Genomic DNA, 18,989 nt, shown 5'->3' with positions numbered 1-18,989 from the left:
CCTCATCTGGATTTTGAATGGGGAAAAGTCCCCCATAAGTTGCTGTGGCTAGGTTGACAACGAGGAAACTGTTTTCTCTGACTACAGAGTTTTAGGGGTTCAAGTGAAGCGCCAGGCCCATTGAGAGTAAATAGAATGGAGGCCAAAATTCTATTTCATTGTTGAAGCCAAGTTGGAGCCAAGGTTGGACCCAAAAAGACCAAAAAATGGCCAAAATCCATTCATTCCTATGGGAGACTTAAAACCCTGTATCTCCCTTAAATGCCACTCCAGGGGGATCATTTTTCGCTCAACTAGTAGGTCCCCTTGCTCTCCAACTTACCAGGGTGGTCTTTTTTTTGGGTGAAGTTTTATTTTAGAGAGATATTAAAAGTTGAATTGACCAATGAGCATCAGAAGATGGTTTGATTGACAGTTGGGATTCTTTTCAGTCAGGCGCACGCTGAGCAAGAGGGCCGTCGTCATGACTACTACTGTGCGTGGCGTGCCTGGGACTGGGAAATCTTGTCTATCTGTGTGTTGCTCCTGATATTACTTTCATCAACTTTGAACATCAACTCGATCGATTGATCTACTGTTGCCATTGTTTGGCCATCTCCTTGTGAAGTCGGGTGTACTTATCGGTACTCTGAGCTGGAGCGCTGATGTTTAGGTAAGTAAAATGAAACATTTTATTACAGTTGTTTGACCAACATGACTGACAAACTTGTTTGCATAGCAAATTACATTGACTATTAAATAACACTGTGGTCATAGTAATAGCCATAATATGGCGGGCAAATACATTGTGGCATGTGCCTCAAGTTTTGTTTTTTGTTTTTTAAGCGCTGTCAGCGAGGCATGTTGAGTGTAATGATGCTAAGACTAGCTCTATTATTGCATCGTGTCTCCATCAAACATGCCATTAAAGTGACTGGCATCTGTCGGTCTGTAAGTAACTTCTAACATGAATGTATGTAAGTATATAAGCAAACTGTGTTTCTTTGACGTACATTGGGTTTAGTGTAGACTTAATCAGTTCCTCTACTGCAGAGTAGCAGGTACAAATCTGTTTTATTTAGACATCCTTGGTTCGTGTCAATGCTAACTAATTCACCTCAGCATGCTAATATGCACCCCAGACTTCACACACAAATTGGTGAAGGTAAATTTCAAGATCATTTAGTAATCCAGGGCATTGGTGGTGGTGGATTGTTTGCTGACATACGATTTGTTTGTAGAAGTTGTGGTGGTGGCATAACATAATTTCCAACCAGGACTTCGGCGTCAGGTGACTTGCTTGCCTGACTGACTGGGTTTGTTTATTTCACATCCCAAGCCTAGCCCTAGCTAGAAGTTAAATAGCAAAACCGTAACATTGCACAGGCGACAGGTTAGATAGTTTTGCTTGTCATCATTTCACTATAATTTCATTTCAGTGGAGAGTCTGAGCACATAAACTAGAATAGTTCTAGGTTTGTGGCGTACACCTGCAAAATGCATCATTCCTCAGTTATTGTTCATATTGTAGGGTGACTCAGTTAGCAGAATTTATGTTGAGACATTGCTTAATATAATTCGCGGAGGTCATTTTCATACCGCGAAATTTTGCGCGAGCAACCGGGAGATTATAGTTTAATGTTTTATCTGTCGTCTTAATATTGTGCATAGTCATGCTTAGGCTGTTGACATGTGAAAGTTGAATGTTTGATACCCATATGCTGAAGTTAGATGTTTGTCATTGTGCTGCATGTGGACGGTACTGTTTTGTCTCTAAAACTATGGAGGCCAATTGCATGCCATCGTTCCTCTTAGGAGTAATGTTCTCCCTTGTGTTGTTTTCTGTCATTGCAGATGCGATGTCCCAACAAGAATCTGCCAGTAGGCTACCACATGTAAGTACACACACTCCCAGTATAAGAAAGCAAATTTACATCAATCAATACATTGTGCAGGTTTAGTCTGTTAATGTGACTATTGGCAGTCAAGTAGGCCTACCCAGATTGTGCTAATGCTGCTATGACATGTACCACTCTGTTGCGGATAAGCACATTTCTCCTTGGGAACTGAAGAGCCTAGGAGGTACTGTAAATTGCCTTGTGAATGTGGTCTTTAGTAATTTTTCAAATACTACCTTTACAATATGCTTCCTGATCCTAGACCTGAGATCCAATTCCTCTGTACAGCTATTATTGTTATAATTAATAAAATACAAGACTATTGTCCATATCCATGGCTGTAGCATAGGCCTACAGGTCGAGTGCCATTCAATGAAATATACCTCATACAGCTATTTACTGGATATTCATACCATGCTGACATTTTTTAACCCCAAAACCTGCCACTAATATACAAGTTATTAAAGTTGTTTGTATACAAAATGGATATTGTTCTCATTACCCTCCATGTGCCTTTTTTGTACCTCTCTGAACAGTACACCTCAGCAGACACACCAGAGAAGGACCACTCCTGGATAAGGATTTGAGCCACTGCCACGACTGCCATCTCTACACTATATTACACACGTGAGTCATTATCACAAGCCTGGTTCTAGCAATCCATAGCCTTGCGCTGTGTGGCTCTTATGAGGCGAAGATAAACAAAATGTAACCAAGTGATTTGTATGATGTCCCAAGCATAACAAACCTAACACATCAGCAAGTGAGACTGAAATTAGGCATACACTTAGATGTTAGGTTTTTAAAAGTTTTTTACATTATGCTTCCTGATTCTATACCTAAGACCTATTTCCCGAGTAAAGCGATCACCCTCATATGTTTGTGTATAGTAATAAAATATAACTGGTACTATATCCACACTATATCCACGGCTGTGTGTTTCAGGCCAGCAGATGTGGGAGGTGGTGATCAACGTGACTCGTCAGCAGGTGGAGGACTTCCACGGCCCCGCGGACTACTGATTACTGTGTGTGGCCTAGAGCCATCTGAGGACCTCCAAGAGCTGGCAAGGACACCATCCGCGTCGCCCGTAAGTTTCATCTGTCTTTCACGGCTTTTGGTCCATAACATCATATTACAATTAGCTACAACAGGCAGAACTAAGCCTCTTATTCAGAGGCCACTGGGCCTTTGTTCTGACACCTGACTATCTGAACTGTCTAAAATAATTTGTCAACCCTTTCTCTTGCTCTTTTCAGAACATGGACAAACCAAATCTGACAGGGTGCCCATCATCAGCTGCTGTGACGGGCCTTCCATGGTGTTGCTGTGGTTATTGCAAGGACAAACAAAAACTGTTTTGTTTGGTTTATACAAACCAAAACAATATGTAAATAAACTACACAATTTGTACTGCTAAATCCTGAAATTGTCAGTAGTTATTAAGTAATGGCTGTGTGCGTTTGTATTAAGCACTATATAAAAATACATTACACATACGTAAAACCTGTTCTGGCCTTTTCTGTTCAGCATTATGAGAAGTCAAATGGTAAAAGCATGTTAATATACAGGTCTCAAGCATAAGAAACATTGAGATGATAATAGTAAGTGTTTATTTAAAAAAGAAACGAGTTAAACGTCAACACGACTCATGACGTACATGTATATGGGGGTTCTTGTGTTGTTGGTCATCACATCGCTTCAGGGATTGAAAGCAGTACTATGTATTACTTAAGTCATATTGGTTGAGACATCAGGTACGTTTAATGAAATGTAAATGACTTATTAAAATGGAGGATAAAGGGCTGGAGCTGGAGCTCGCTGGCAGGTTCCATCTTCATGATCGCCACACACCCATCTGAATGAACAAATATGAAGAAAATAAACCAGGAAGTTTTAATCAGGAAGCTTTGGTACCATGGTGTATGAAAATAGCTGGACAGCTGTTTTGTCTGTGGGATGTTGAAGCATATACAAACACCACATCATTTTAAAAATGTCATGCTTTAACAACCGTTGTTGCACATAAAGGTAATTCACTCCAATGTCACTTCATGTTCTACTTCAGTAATTCTAGTGACAAATATATTTGTAATAGCTGTACATTGGCATTTTCTGACACCGATTTAGCAGTAGTGTGTGTTGACCTTTCATATCTGTTTAGCTACTATACACCGTCAGGATACTGTGTGTGGTGGGCTAGAAATTAAATACAGGGCACATCAAGATATCTGGTGGCACTTCAAATTGGCCTACTCATACAAAGCCTACACATCTGATGATGAATTACTGGAGTCTATGCTGTGGATAGCTGGTAAATGCATTAAGTAAGTGGGGGTCAAATTAATCTGATCTTGAACATATTTTGAAGAACATGCCCACAGACATGGCAGCACAAGAACGTAGGCTATTGCTTTCAAAAAACAAAGTAGACGTTATGTCCTGCTTTGAGTGATCACTAGCCTACTTGTTTTGAGAGAAGGCTCACAACTATAGTCGCAGATTGCATGTTGTAAGACTGTCCAACTTGTATGCAATAGTCATTTTTTTCCTGTCATTACGTTTCAATTACAACGTGATGAAGTGGGTGACATGAGGATGGGACTCGCTAGCTAAGCAAACATTACTCAAGTGCTATTATAAACTACCCTTCAAGATTTCATTACCGTTATGTATTGATATTCGCCACACTTATTGATCAGCAGTTTTTAATGGGTTATGTTTCAGTGAAAATCAAGGTTTCTTTATTGACACTTACCAGTCGCACAGCCGAAAAGTGGGTTGGTTCAGTGGCACCATCGCAGCGTGATATTAATTTTTCACCCATCGTGGGAGGGGCGGGACATGACTTGAACTGAGCATTCTCTGATTGGGTGTTTTGTTGTCCAATCAGCACCTGCGTTGGCGTTGCTAAGGTGGAATGTAAGATGGAATGTTCCCAAATCTGGCTTCAAAGCGTTGAATGGCAAATAGCGTTGATTTGGCCTCCATTCTATTTACTCTCAATGGCCAGGCCACAAGCACAGGTCGAGGACGGGAGTCAGGATATTGGAAAGAGCTCCTTGTCCGCCATCGCCGCCCCCTCTGTCCTCTTCCTGTCTCCCATCCCCAGGACTGGATTACGATCCCCTGGGGGCCCCAGGCTAGAGATTGCTTTACCCCGGAGGGCAAATTTCGCCACAAATGTACATTGACAGTGTCCCAATTACGAGCTAGGAGTTAAGGATAACATGTCTACCAACTGTACTCAACATGACAGATGGATATTCCCATACAGCATCTTGTCACAATTATGGATTTTTTTCACTTTTGATCAATTAGGGCCCCCCTAGCAGGTGGGGGCCCCTAGGCTGCAGCCATATTTAGCCTATGCGTTAATACGGCCCTGTCCATCCCACTGCAGCAGCTACAGTATGTAGCTACGAAAAGCTGGGCTGTGGAGCAGTGTTGCCAGATTGTGCGGTTACCTGCTCAATCGGGCTACTTGGGATGGCCGTCTGTGGGTAATAATGGGAAATATTGGCCATGTGGTGTTTTTTTTTCTGCCGTTCTATGCCTGTATAAATCAATGTAATTTGTTGAAATTGGGTGGAATTTAGCGCATTTTGGCGGTTTTTGAGAGTCTTTTGGGCGGGATTTGATCAGACACATCTGGCAACACTGCTGTGGAGCAGCCGAGGCAGCACTGAGCAGTGCTGAGCGTGGGCCATTGATCTGTTTTGCACGGTTCACGGCGAGGTTATTGGGATTTTGGAATTGCTCTCGTAGCACCTCCTCAGCCGAAGGGGCCAGGATGTGCGTGTGTGTGTCTTGGTGTGAGAGTTTTTCTGCGTGACAGTGTGTGTGTGTTTGTGTTTGTGTCTTGGTTATGTTGATTTATGTGAGTGTGTGAGTGTGTTTGTGTGAGGGTGTGAGTCAGTGTGTCTGTGTTAATATTTGTGTCTGACTGTGTGTGTATGTGTGTCAACATGTGTGTGTCTGCATGTGTGTATGTGGGTGGTGTTTGGTTTCTTGTTCCGCGGGACGGCGCTTCATGGCGTGTCGGCCTACGCTGGCTAAACTAAGTAAGTGTGTGTGTGTGTGTGTGTGTGTGTGTGTGTGTGTGTGCAAACGAGGCGCTCTCCACTGCAGCCTTTCCTTCACGGCCATGAGGCTTTTCTCCTGTAATCAGGCTCCCGCTCCCAGCGCCGTGATGGTTCAATTATCACGCTAATTATACCAATCACCTCCGCCTCTACTCAGGAACACATACACACACACACATATGCAGGCCGCACACCCGCAAACACACACACACACACAATACACTCACACACGCAGGTGACATTAAACTCAATACAAAATACACTCAGGTGAACACACAATTACACACACAATCACACAGACATGCACGTGTGCACGCATAACACACAGATACACATTATGCCACACACACTCACACACACACACACACACACACACACACACACACACACACACACACACACACACACACACACACACACACACACACACATACGCGCACACACACACACACACACACACACAGACACACATACACACAGTCTCTCACACACACAGGTACTCAGTATGCCGCACACACACACACACACGCACACACACACACACACACACACACACACACACACACACACACACACACACACACACACACACACACACACACACACACACACACACAGTCTCTCGCTCTCTCTCAAAACAACTCAAGCTGTAAAAGCTATACAATGACTCAGCCAGAGCCACTCTCTTGGTAAATGTGCTATTGTTTTTTTCCTTCCCCCCTCTCCTCTCCTCCGCTCCGAGGGTGTTGCATTTAAGTTTCTGCCTGGGGTGAGTGGCTTTGCAATCAGCATCTGGCCAATTTTAGCTGTAGTTGTAGCCACTTCTGTTTTTGTGTGTTTTTCTCCGCCAACACTTACTCAGTTGTTACATGGAACAGTGTGGCAAAAAGAAAAAACAGAAAAGAAACAAAATAGACGAAATATACTTTTTCAAGGGTACAGGGATATTTATTTATTTCCCCCTTTTGGTGGAAAAGCTATTGTAGAGCGGATATACAATAAATCAGTTATTCTGTGTATGAAATATTTGAGGCAAGGCAAGGCAAGGCCAGTTGCGCGTTTTGTGCAGATGGGTGGTAGATATGTATTTGTCTGAAAGTATGTATGTACTTTATGTATGTAGGGGCCTATGATTTCCGCGATACGGAAAACACGGACGGAATCACGGAATGTGGACATTAAAACGGAATTTGGTTATGAACGCGGAATTGCACGGAATTTGCTCATTCCTTATGATAAAATTAAAAATCATTTATCAGTCTAAAAGACATTTCAAACTCAAAATATGGCCACGATATCATATCTGGCCCACGCGAGGTGATGCGCAAAAGTTCTATGCAGATCCATGATCCATTTCAGCGCATGTTGACAGTGAACGCATCTCTCTCCCAAGCGGCGTTTCCGATTGTCTCCCGCGTCCTAACACTGGCCGTCAGAGCATTGAAGAAATCTTAATACTCAACAGCACTCAAATTTTGCCTAGTAGAACAGGTGAGGTCAGGCATAAACGCGTTGTCCTGACCGTCTGTTACCAAGACAATGCGATGCGACACAGAAAAGACGGGCGGCTCTCCACTGCACTTTAATAAACAACGGAATCATCCGACGAGAGGCACAAGTTTGGAGTTTGTTACAACAGACGTGACCGCTGTAAAATAAAAACTGATCAGGCAATGCTTTGATCATGTCTTGTTAACTTTGTTGGCCACGGAGCATAGTGACTAAAAGTTAGCAGCAACTTTGAAAAAGGGTCAAGTCATCATCAGAAGAAAACGGCCGTCTTGTAAAACATGTGTTTGTGTTAGACCAGTGATACTCAAAGTGTGGTCCGGGGACCACTGGTGGTCCGCGACAGAGCTCAGGTGGTCCGTGAGTGGATTTCTACTTTTCCAAGACGAGCTAGCAGTAGGCCATAATTGTTGGATAATTACAAAGCTAAACATAGCTGAAGTCTTATTTTCACCATAATAAGACAGGCTTGCATTGTGAATAAAAACTGAGTGATCTGGAGTGTCAAATTAGCACCCCTCAACTGTCAGTTCAGTTGACAGGTGGTCCCTTAACCTTTTTTTGATAGGGAAAGTGGTCCTCGGTCTGAAAAAGTTTGAGAAACACTGTGTGAAACGGTAGACGGTAGGGACTTTGCGAGGCTATTTATTTAAAGATCGCCTCTCAACGTAATTTAATTAATATTGCCGTGTTCCCAATTGTTATTGAATGTGTTACGCGTTGGTCCTGTTTTAAAAAACGTTCTGGTTGCTTTGTTTCAAGACGTTTATGCAAGTTGGCAAGGTGGCTTGTGGAGAAACGAGAGAGTGTTCCGTGTTTCTCGTGGAAATGCGTCTCTGATTGGCTCACTCCTCCTGCTCTCGAAGAAACGCGTCTCTGATTGGCTCAGTCATCCAGTTCTTGGAGAGAATGTAATGGGAAACAGAGTCGCCACTTCCCCGGGTGGTACTGCACTATAGGGGCGCCAACGGAGGCGTGCAGGCTCCATTCAGGGCTGTGCTCTTTCGACAGCGACCCCTTGGCGAGCTGCAGGCACGGAGCAACCAGAGTGAGCTGGCTTTATGTATGAGGCTTTGTGCTGTGTGTGTACCTGAGAGTAGCAACCAGCTGATAGCTAAGCTAAGCTATGTTTCGGGCCACCAGACGTTGCTTGTTTTGAAAACAAGCAGAAAAAAATTACTCGACATGTTTTTTGATAAATGGGTCGATATAAACCTTTGTGGGCAACGCCTTCTTTCGACGTGACGAAACACAGAAAGGCTTTCGTGATTCGCTCGTTTCTCTGCATTATTTATGTAAATTGGGAAACACCGGGAAACACAGCCAGGAGAGTTGACGCACCGCTATGAGAGCCTTGCAAGTGAGTTTAACTTGGGGTGACCGTCCGATCTTCGAAAGGAGTGAGTAAAACTGAGTTTTATCGGAAGTTGGCCTTTAATGCCTACATATAACGTGACCAAAAATGTCTCTAATGTAGCTGCACGTTGCAATATAGCCAAACTTATTCGAGAAAACCTGATGCAGCCCGAGTCCAACTTAAATGCATCAGAAGTGAATTCGCCTTCTAGTTGGGTGCGTCACGTGTATCCTTAATAGAATATGCGCATGTACATTTCAGCTACCGTATTACCTGGAATATTTTTGAGGGCTGATATTTTAAAAAAAAACTAGTAGGTAATTTTTCTTTTCTTTTCTCTACCTACCATTCAACCATGAGTGATTGGCTCTGTCCACCCACCAGTTTGAACTAAATAACTAAGACATTTTGTTTTTTTTTGGGGGGGGGGGGGGGGGGGGGGGGGGGGGGGGGGGGGGGGGGGGGGGGGGGGGGGGGGGGGGGGGGCGAATAAGTTCAAAAATGTAAAAAAAAGTCAGATTTGGCAAAAAATAAATCCGAAAAAACGGAATTTGAGAAAAAATAAAACGTAATTTGAGAAAAATTAAAACTGATTTCATAGGCCCCTATGTATGTACTGTATGTCTGTCTGAGTGACTGTCTCTCTGTGCTGAATACAATGTGTATGTATGTGGAAATTACGTACAGTATGTTTGTATGTATTTATGTTTGCATGTGTAATGTAATTTAATTCAACTCATGATACATATTTCAATCTGGTGAGGTGGTGTCAGTCTTTGCAATATATGTGTGATAATAATATAGACGCAATGTATTGCACATATGCAGTTTATCCACTTGACCTTTATTAGTGACAGTGCCAAATATAGCTACCCCTTCCTGATGCATGGGGATTGGGAACAAACAACGTACGAAGCCACAGCATGCCTCGCATCCTCTCTCTATGGAAGGTGGCAACGATGATGATGATCAGGGAAGCCGACAATGGGGGGGGGGGGGGGGGGGGGACGACGACGACGACAAAGGGCACAGTTGTCCCGGGCCCAGGGACAGATGGGGCCCAGAAATAAGTTGTCATTACATTATATGTATTGGGTGGGGGGCCCTTTCACATCACTTTGTCCTGGGCCCAGCCAAAGCTGTCAGCAGCCCTGATGATGATGATGGTGACGATGATGAGGGTAATGATGATGATGATGATGTATTTCTGTGGGCCGAGCGAGCAAACAAGCAAGCAAGCGGCTGTAAAAATGATTTTCCGCCTGCTAGCAAGCGAGCGGAGTGAGCATGCAGGGAATCGCTTTTGAGGGCCCCGCCGCTCCTCCTCCTCCTCCTCCTCCTCCTCCTCCTCCTCATCCTACTCGGCATATTGATTTCGCTCAGGCCCAATCCAAAAATAATGATATGCTCCCATTATGTCTGATTTCAGGGTTGGAGGTGGAGAGATGGCGGGGCGGTAGTGAGGGGCGAAGCGAATGCAGCCCTCTGTGAAGCATTACAGGCCATTCACCAAATCCCTGAAAGACTCGCGTCACTGAAGAGCGAGTGCCCTCCCTTCCCCTCCCTACACTTCCCTCCCGGCCTTTCAGCCCCCCCACCCCCCCTGATATGAGGCGAGTCTCCCCACCCCACCCATCAACCGAACCTTTTCCGTCACAAACACACACACACACACACACACACACACACACACACACACACACACACACACACACACACACACACACACACACACACACACATATGCGGACACGCACACACACACACACACACACACACACACACACACACACACACACACACACACACACACACACACACACACAAACACTCACACAGACACACACACACACACACACACACACACACACACACACACACACACACACACACACACACACCCAAACCACCCTCCTCCCCACTCCCAACTCCCAAGCTTCCCCCCGATTCCCCCAACCTCATTGTCCCCCTTTTGTCCATGGCAGGAACAGGGCCAATAATAAACCGGTTGCACAGACATCGTTCATGTGAGCGAAGGCTGTATATTCATCCTGGCTGTGTAGCGGGGGGGCTGCGGATGGATTTAGACGTAACCCGGCCAGCCTGCCCTCGCACTCATCCGTGATTACTGTGTGTCTCTGTCTGAGGAGAGAGACTGTGTGTGTGTGTGTGTGTGTGTGTGTGTGTGTGTGTGTGTGTGTGTGTGTTTGTGTGTGTGTGTGTGTTGAGTGCTACACGTGTCGGTTGTGTGTGGGATTTTGGGCTGATTAACGCTGTTTCTTTCCCAATCACTCCTCCTTTGGCTCACTGTTTCCCTTCTTTCATTTCTCTCTGGAATGGATGGAAGAGTGGACGAGGGAGCGAGTGAGAGGAGAAGAGAGGGGAAGGGAAAAAAAGGAGAATTGTGTGCCCAGTTTCTCGTCCTTTTTCCCCCTTTTTTTTTACAGGGGGCTGTTTGGCTGTGTATTTGAATTGATCCTCTCTAGTGTTGCACCGGTACCGATACCAGTATCGGCTGAGGCCCCGATACTGCACTAAAATGGTGGTATCTGTATCGGCGAGTACCGACAAATAGGGCACCGATACCATTTACAGATGCTCGTATGACACTTGAACGCAGGGTTAATCTTAGTTATTTTATATCAGAGGTACTTTAAAAGTATCAACAGTTCTACTGGATGCACTTTGTACAGTATTAGTCTTTTTTCTGTTTCACAAAGGTAGGCAGTAGCCTGACAAAGTGAAATAAATTTCAAACAGAGTAGTATCGGTATGGTATCGGTATCGGGTATCGGTATCGGGGACAAAAAATGTTATCGGTGCAACACTAATCCTCTCCCAGCCGGCCAGCCAGCAAGCCAGTGAGCTTTGCACTTACACTTGTCTATTAGTCTGACCTTTACCTTCTTATTTTTTGGCTCAGCCTTTTCCTTTTTTTTGCCTTCGTGGGAGGGAGGGAGACTGATGAAGAAAGGAGGAAGAGAAGAGGAGGAGAAGGAGGCAAAGTGAGATGGTGGAAGGGAGGAGAGACGACGGAGACGGAGAGTAGGAGAGGAGGAAAAGGAGAAAATGGAGGGAGGAGATGGAGGAGTAAGGGGTGGGAGAAGAGGAAGTGGAGGAGGTGGGAGAGGAGGAGCAGAATAGGAAGTGGGGGTGGGAGAAGGGGAGGAAGAGGAGGAGTAGGAATGGGAAGTGGAGGAGGAGGAGGCGATGTTTAAGTGTTGAGTGCCTCATCAAGGCTCTGGCTGCTCAGAGAGGCTCTGATTGAAAATCTCCTTCACTTTCGTTCGTGCTCTCTCTCTGTCTCTCTCTCTCTCTCCCCTTTCTCTCTTTCTCTCTTTCTCTTTCTCTCTGTACTGAGACCTCTTATTTCCCTGCCAGGTCTTATTAGCTGGCTCTTGCGCTCGCCACTCTCCTAACACCACGACTCCACTACCCTCCCCATCTCACTCTCTCTCTCTCCTTTTTGTTCTCTCTTTCACTTACTCTCTCGCCTCTCCTCTTTGTGTAATTTTTTTCTCTGTGTTAATTTTTCTCCGCCGAGCGGAGCCCCAGACTGCCCCTTTCTTTCTTTCTGTCTTCTGTCTTTTTTTCTTTCTTTCGGCCTGTGTTTGCCTGTGTGTTCATCTCTCTCTCTCTTTCTTTTACTCTCCCACTCCTCATGTTGCCTCATTATTTTTCCTTCCATTTCTCCGTCTGCACCCCCTCCCTCTCCCCTCTCTTGCTCCCTCTCCCTTGTCCTTTCGTTCTCAAGTGTGTATGAAGCACCTCTCTGTCCCTTTTGTTCTTTAACGCTGTGTTTTTCTCCTGTTGATGTGTTGCTTTTCTTCTTTCTGTTTTTTTCTTCTTCTTGGTTTCCTTTCTTGTGTATCTGTGTCTTTTCTCTGTCCCTACTCTCTACCTTTCAGCCAATCATTTGCATTTTTTTTTTTGGTGGGGACATTTTTCTGTGTTCTCTCTCTCTCTCTCTCTCTCTCTCTCTCTCTCTCTCTCTCTCTCTCTCTCTCTCTCTCTCTCTCTCTCGTTATCTTTGTTGTAAAGGCCAATCGAAGACTATACTGCTAGGGCATTGTGTTTCTTCTGCAAGTACCTTTAGTCCTGCGGCCTTATTTGTTTGTTTATTTATTTTTTTGTTTATTTATTTTAATATTTATTTCCTTCTCTTAAAAGCTCTAGTTCATCACAGCACCAGATGCAACCCCTTCACTCACCATTCACCACTCACTCCGGCCTTCCCCCTTTATCTTGCAAAACGCACACATATCCACACACGAACATGTATACTACACACACACACACACACACACACACACACACACACACACACACACACACACACACACACACACACACACACACACACACACACACACACACACACACACAGACACACACACAGCCTCTTTCCATTGTCTTGTGTTTGTTCTCCCCTTCATCTTTCCTTTTCTTTCACTCTCAAGGACAATCTTGTGGAATTATGGAATAAAAAAATATGTGTAACAGTGGCTATGTTTACATGATGATTGTAATTCCAAATTGGTAATTCTGAATTAAATAAAATTAGATAAAAATTGCTGACAAATTCGGAATTAAATGTCTTATGTAACCGAGGCTGGTGTGTCTATAGTACCACAGTTGGGGAAGCGCTGAGATGTCTATTTGGGAGAATTTGTGTTTGTTATTTTTGCCTCTTCTTTCTGTGTACACATACTGTACTCTTAGCCATTCACGTATTCATCTGTCTTGCTCTCTAGTCTGTAGTTCTTTCTACTCCCCTTGTACAACCCTATGTGAGTGCATACAGAAACACACACACACACACACACACACACACACACACACACACACACACACACACACACACACACACACACACACACACACACACACACACACACACACACACACACACACACACACACACACACACAGAGTCTCCTCCACGCACAGATATTCCCTCCCCTCAAAACAGTCTACAGTCTCCAAGTCAGCACTGTGTCTTTCATGTTCATTCGATTTTCTGTCTGTGTGTCTGTTCTTCCCTCCACCTTCCCTTTCCCTTTCTTCCACTCTCTAAGACAATCTCGTCGAAGTGCGACAGCAGGGGAAGTGCTGAGATGTCCAGCAGAGAGATTTTTGTTCTTTATTTTTTCTCCTCTCTCTGTTTTCTTTTCTCTGCTTGTGGTTTGGATGGTGGTGGCGTGCAGGGAGGGAGCGGGGCGTCAAGCAACATAGAGCTACTATGATAACAGCTCAATAGATACGCACACACACAGAGACACACATAAACACACACACACACAGAGGCAGACAGAGACACACACACACACACACACACACACACACACACACACACACACACACACACACACACACACACACACACACACACACACACACACACACACACACAGTTTCACATAGTATACATGGAAACACATACACAATCACATATGCACACAAACACACACGCACACACACACACACACACACACACACACACACACACGCACACGCGCACACGCGCACACACACACACAATAGCAGTACAAGTGAGAGAGTATGACAATGAATCTAACACCTTATTGCCAGTGTGGTATGGTGGTACCATCCTCCAATAACACCTTGTTTGTATCTGGACTCTGGACTGTGTGCATGTGTATGTTTGTACGTTTGTGTGTGTGTCTGTGTGTGTGTTTGTCGGTCGTGTCGATCTTTCGATCTGTCTGTTTGCCTGGCTTTATGTCTACATAGGTCTGTGTCTGTTTGCAATGCTTTGTGTCTACCCCCGTGTGTGTATGTCTTTACGTTTCTGCTTTTTTACATGTGTGTGTGTGTGTGTGTGTGTGTGTGTGTGTGTGTGTGTGTGTGTGTGTGTGTGTGTGTGTGTGTGTGCGTGTCTGTCTATCTGTCTGTCTACCTGTGTTGTACTCTTTCTGTCCCTCTTCGTGTGTGTCTCTTTGTCATCAGACTATTCTTTTTTTATTCCGTCTGCTTCTCTCTCCATCCTCCGTTTGTCAACATGTTGGTTTGTCCGTCCATCTGTCTGACATCTTTATTTATGCATTTTTGCCAACCCCTCTCAACATCCCTCTAAAAAATAAAAAAAACAAAACTGAATTTGCCCAGCGTGTCTTTCAATCAACCAATCATTGAACATCAGTGGGCTAGTTGGTGATTGATTGGCTTATTTATTTACCCCCCCATCTCCCCACCCCTTTTGGAAAACTGAATTTGCACAGCGTGTCTCTCAATCAACAGCAGGTTGTCAGGGTGGCTGCATATGTACTTGCGACGGGCATCAGTTGGCATCATTGGGTTGGAGGGTGGGAGGGTGGTGATTGGGTTAGGAGAAGGTGGGTGGGGCCATAGCTTGGCGTTGTGCCAATCTCTGCGTCCAAATAGGAGTCCTCCTGTCCTTGTGATGGTCGTCCGTGAGCATCAGTGTGCTAGTTGGTGATTGGTGGTTACTGTAATTTATTTATCCCACCCCCCCTCAAAAAACTGAATTTGTGTGACTGACATGTCTTTCAATCAATGTCGTTCAGTTTGTCAGAACGGCTACATTATGTATTTGTAATTGGCATGAGTTGGCCTCAGTGTGTATGATTAGGTTAGCACAGTACCGAAGAAGGTGAGTGGTGGGTGGCACAGTGCCAATGTCTCTCAATCCAAATTTGATTCCGTCCTGCCTTTGCCACGGTCATCAGTTGGAATCAATGAGCTAGTTGATGATGGTTGGTTTACTTTGTATATTCACCTCCCGCCCCCCCCCCCACCCTGTCAGAAACTTAATTGGTGAATCAGCGGCAGGTTGTTGTTTGCGACAGCTATCAGTTGGCATCAGAGGGTGGTTTATTTATTTATTTCTTTATTTATAAAAAAATAATACTGACGAGAGCTACGTGTCTATCAATCAACCACAGGTTGTCAGAAACGGCTACATATGAATATGGGATGGGCAGGGCCGGATTAAGATGGCCTGGGGCCCCTAGGCTGCAGGTTGCTGTGGGCCCCCCAGAAGTCAAATTTCATAACAAAATTTCATAGATAGTGTCATAATTACGTGGTAGGGATAAAGGAAAACATGTCTACCAACTGTACTCAACACAACAGATTAATTTTTCCAGTATTGGATCTTGTCACAGTTCTGCCATTCTTCACTTTTGGTCAATCAGGGGCCCGCTGGCAGGTTTTGGGGGGGTCCCCAGGCTGCAGCCATATCTAGCCTGTGCATTAATCCGGCCCTGGCGACGGGCGTCACGTCAGTGTTGCCCATGGCGGAGACGGGTGCAGGATGGCAGTGCCAGCGCCTCTTGGCTTCCAAATTAGATCCCCCTGTCCACAGGAGTCTGCGCCCAGCCCTCCTAATTGTGCCCGCTCCGCTGTAATGTCACACCCCTCCTGACTGTGATAATGAAGCCTGCTGCTGCCGTGTGTGTGTGTGTGTGTGTGTGTGTGTGTGTGTGTGTGTGTGTGTGTGTGTGTGTGTGTGTGTGTGTGTGTGTGTGTCTGTATGCATGTATGTATGTCTGACTGTGTGTGTTGGTCTCTGTGCGTCAGAGGGTTGTTCTCAATGTGTATATGTGTTTGTGTGTGTGTGTGTGTGTGTGTGTGTGTGTGTGTGTGCGTGGGTAGGTGCACAAATGTACTGTGTGTGTGTATGTTTGTGTGCCCATGTGTCTAAATCTTTTTCTCTCTCTCTGCGTGTGTGTGTGTGTGTGTTTGTGTGACTGCGTGTGTGTGTGTATCTCTGTGTGTATCCCTGTGTGTGTGTGTGTGTGTGTGTGTTTCTCTCTCTCTCTCTCTCTCTCTCTCTCTCTCTCTCTCTCTCTCTCTCTCTCTCTCTCTCTCTCTCTCTCTCCCTCTCCCTCTCTCTCCCTCTCTCTCTCTCTCTGTCTCTCTCTGCAGACGCCCGTTTCAAGCTGGTGGGCAACACGGTGCTCTACATCCCCATGGAGGCCATGCAGGGCACCCCAGAGGAGGCCGCCAAGGACAAGGAGCTCGTGCAGAGACTCGAAAGTAAGATCCACCCCTTTCTCTCTCTCTCTCTCTCTCTCTTTTTTCCCACTTTTTCTCTTTTACAATCCGCCTGCCAGTGTGACATTTTTCATACTGTTTCATCTGTCGTCCGTCTGTCATTTGTGCGTGCTTGTGTTACTCAGTCACAATTGTCCGCCTGTCTGTCTTTCTGTCTGTCTGCCTGTCTGTCTCTATGGCTATAGCTAAGCACATATCTGTGTTCAATAGGGCTGTAACGATGCGCTCAACTCATGTTTCGGTTCGTATCACGATTTTTGACCTACAGTTCGATAGACCCCACAATTTTTTAAATGTATCTTTTTAATGATCGTTTAAAGTTGGAATAGGTTACAAGAGGCTACTAATACTTTTTTAAAAAGATTAAAAATAATAATTATATTGATTTGAAGCTTGGAAGAACCATCACATCATACGATGTGATTGTTTTCTGGACCAAAGGGTGAAAGAACACAGTGTGTGCAGAGACACACACACATGCATACACACGCGCAGAGCAGGGTGTATGCAGGGTTTTAAAAAGTATTAAAAGGTGATAAATTAAAAAGGCAAAATTTAATGGCCTTAAAAGTTGTACATTTGCTCAAAAGGTATTATTTTTTTTAAAACAAGGTATTGTTTTTTTTAGTTGTACCACTTTGACAAAATAATTGATTGATTCTGTATCTGAGGACAGTATGAGGGCAGTCATGGGTACGCGGTTAGGGCGTCAGGTTGCCAACCTGCCAGGTTGGTGGGGGAAGTAGCCTAATTAACCAGTGTTCTCCCCCATTCTCCTCCATGACTGAGGTACCCTGAGCATGGTACCGTCCTGCCGCACTGCTCCCTTTCGGCCGTCTTTTTGCAAAAAACAAAAGTGTAATGTAATGTTAAGGAGGTAGAAATTAAGATGTCTTGTTAATACTCGCATCGGAGTGTCATGATGGTTGTAAAAAAAATCTAAAGGTAGTGAAAAAGGGTATTAAATGGTAGTAAATTTGACTTCAAGATTGGTGTATATACCCTGTAAGAACACACACACACACACACACACACACACACACACACACACACACACACACACACACACACACACACACACACACACACACACACACACACACACACACACACACACACACACACACACACACACACACACACACACACACATATACACACGCAGAGAGAGAGAGAAAAAGTTCACAATACTTCCTTCTTGCATCACAATCCAGTATTGTGGTGCTGCGTATGGCTATTTCTCGGTTCAATGCAATATTGTTACAGCCCTAGTGTTCAAACTAGCTGTCTGTTTGTCTGCATGGTAGTGCTGCACCTGTGTTTAATTAACTGCCTGTTTGTTTGTCTGTCTGTCTGTCAGGCTACATCATCCATGCACCGTACCTGTGTGTGTTCAAACGGCCCAGTCTGCCTGTCTGCCTCACCATCTGTTCACCTGTCATTTTTGTCCTGTATACCTGTTGAGATTCCCTTTTGCCTGTCTGTCTGTCTGTCTGTCTGTCCGTCCGTCTAGTTGCCTCGCTGTCTGTCTGTCTGTCGGTGTGTGTGTCTGTGTGTCATTCCATAGCGAGCTTACTGTTTACAATGCTTGGCTGTTTGTCTGTCTGTCTGTCTTTCCATCTGTCCATCTGTCCACCTGTCGTCCCTCCCGTGTACCTGCAGAGACGTGTCCCTCCTGTCCTATCTGCCTGGCTGTGTGCTTATTCACTTTTCCAAATTACATTGATTTAAAATTTATAGATTGTAGCTGAACACACACGGTTTTCAAGGTGATGGAACTTTTTGGGGGGCAACTTTGCGAGCAGTGTTGCCGGGCAACACAACGTGATCGGGTGCCTCTAATGCTCTGATTGTGTGATTGTGACACAGCGAGTGTGTGTGTGTGTGTGTGTGTGTGTGTGTGTGTGTGATGGTGACAAGTTGCATGATGAGGAACTCCTGATGGAAAAACGGGAAAAAACCCCCCCAAAAAAACAAAAACACAGAAACGTAAAACAAAGTGCTTTCTGTCATCAGTTTGGAAAGTGGCCAACCAACATCTGTTAGTGAGCGATGCCAAGCAACAACATTGCTCAAAAAAGTTTTTCTGTGTTTATCATGGCATGTAATGGACTGCCACTG

The 18,989-nt window shown here is 44.9% G+C and overlaps 1 protein-coding gene and 1 long non-coding RNA gene across 2 annotated transcripts in view; both read left to right on the top strand.

The window, feature by feature from the left end:
• The window catches only part of dnah2 (dynein, axonemal, heavy chain 2), a 453,668-nt gene that overhangs the window by 28,776 nt on the left and 405,903 nt on the right, over positions 1 to 18,989 (top strand). The window contains exon 6 of the mRNA XM_063186341.1: positions 16,740 to 16,850. Coding sequence (XP_063042411.1) covers positions 16,740 to 16,850 — 111 coding nt within the window. The remainder of the gene's footprint in view (positions 1 to 16,739; positions 16,851 to 18,989) is intronic.
• LOC134436964 (uncharacterized) lies at positions 503 to 3,422 on the top strand. The gene is made up of 5 exons (XR_010032299.1): positions 503 to 652; positions 1,834 to 1,874; positions 2,414 to 2,504; positions 2,823 to 2,967; positions 3,137 to 3,422. It is a non-coding gene; the product is annotated as an uncharacterized LOC134436964 (long non-coding RNA).

Source organism: Engraulis encrasicolus, chromosome 21 (genome assembly GCF_034702125.1).
Source record: "Engraulis encrasicolus isolate BLACKSEA-1 chromosome 21, IST_EnEncr_1.0, whole genome shotgun sequence".
In the NCBI taxonomy this organism is placed as follows: Eukaryota; Metazoa; Chordata; class Actinopteri; order Clupeiformes; family Engraulidae; genus Engraulis; species Engraulis encrasicolus.
The sequence above is the reverse complement of the archived record's forward strand: the minus strand, read 5'-3'. Positions and strand labels throughout refer to the sequence as shown.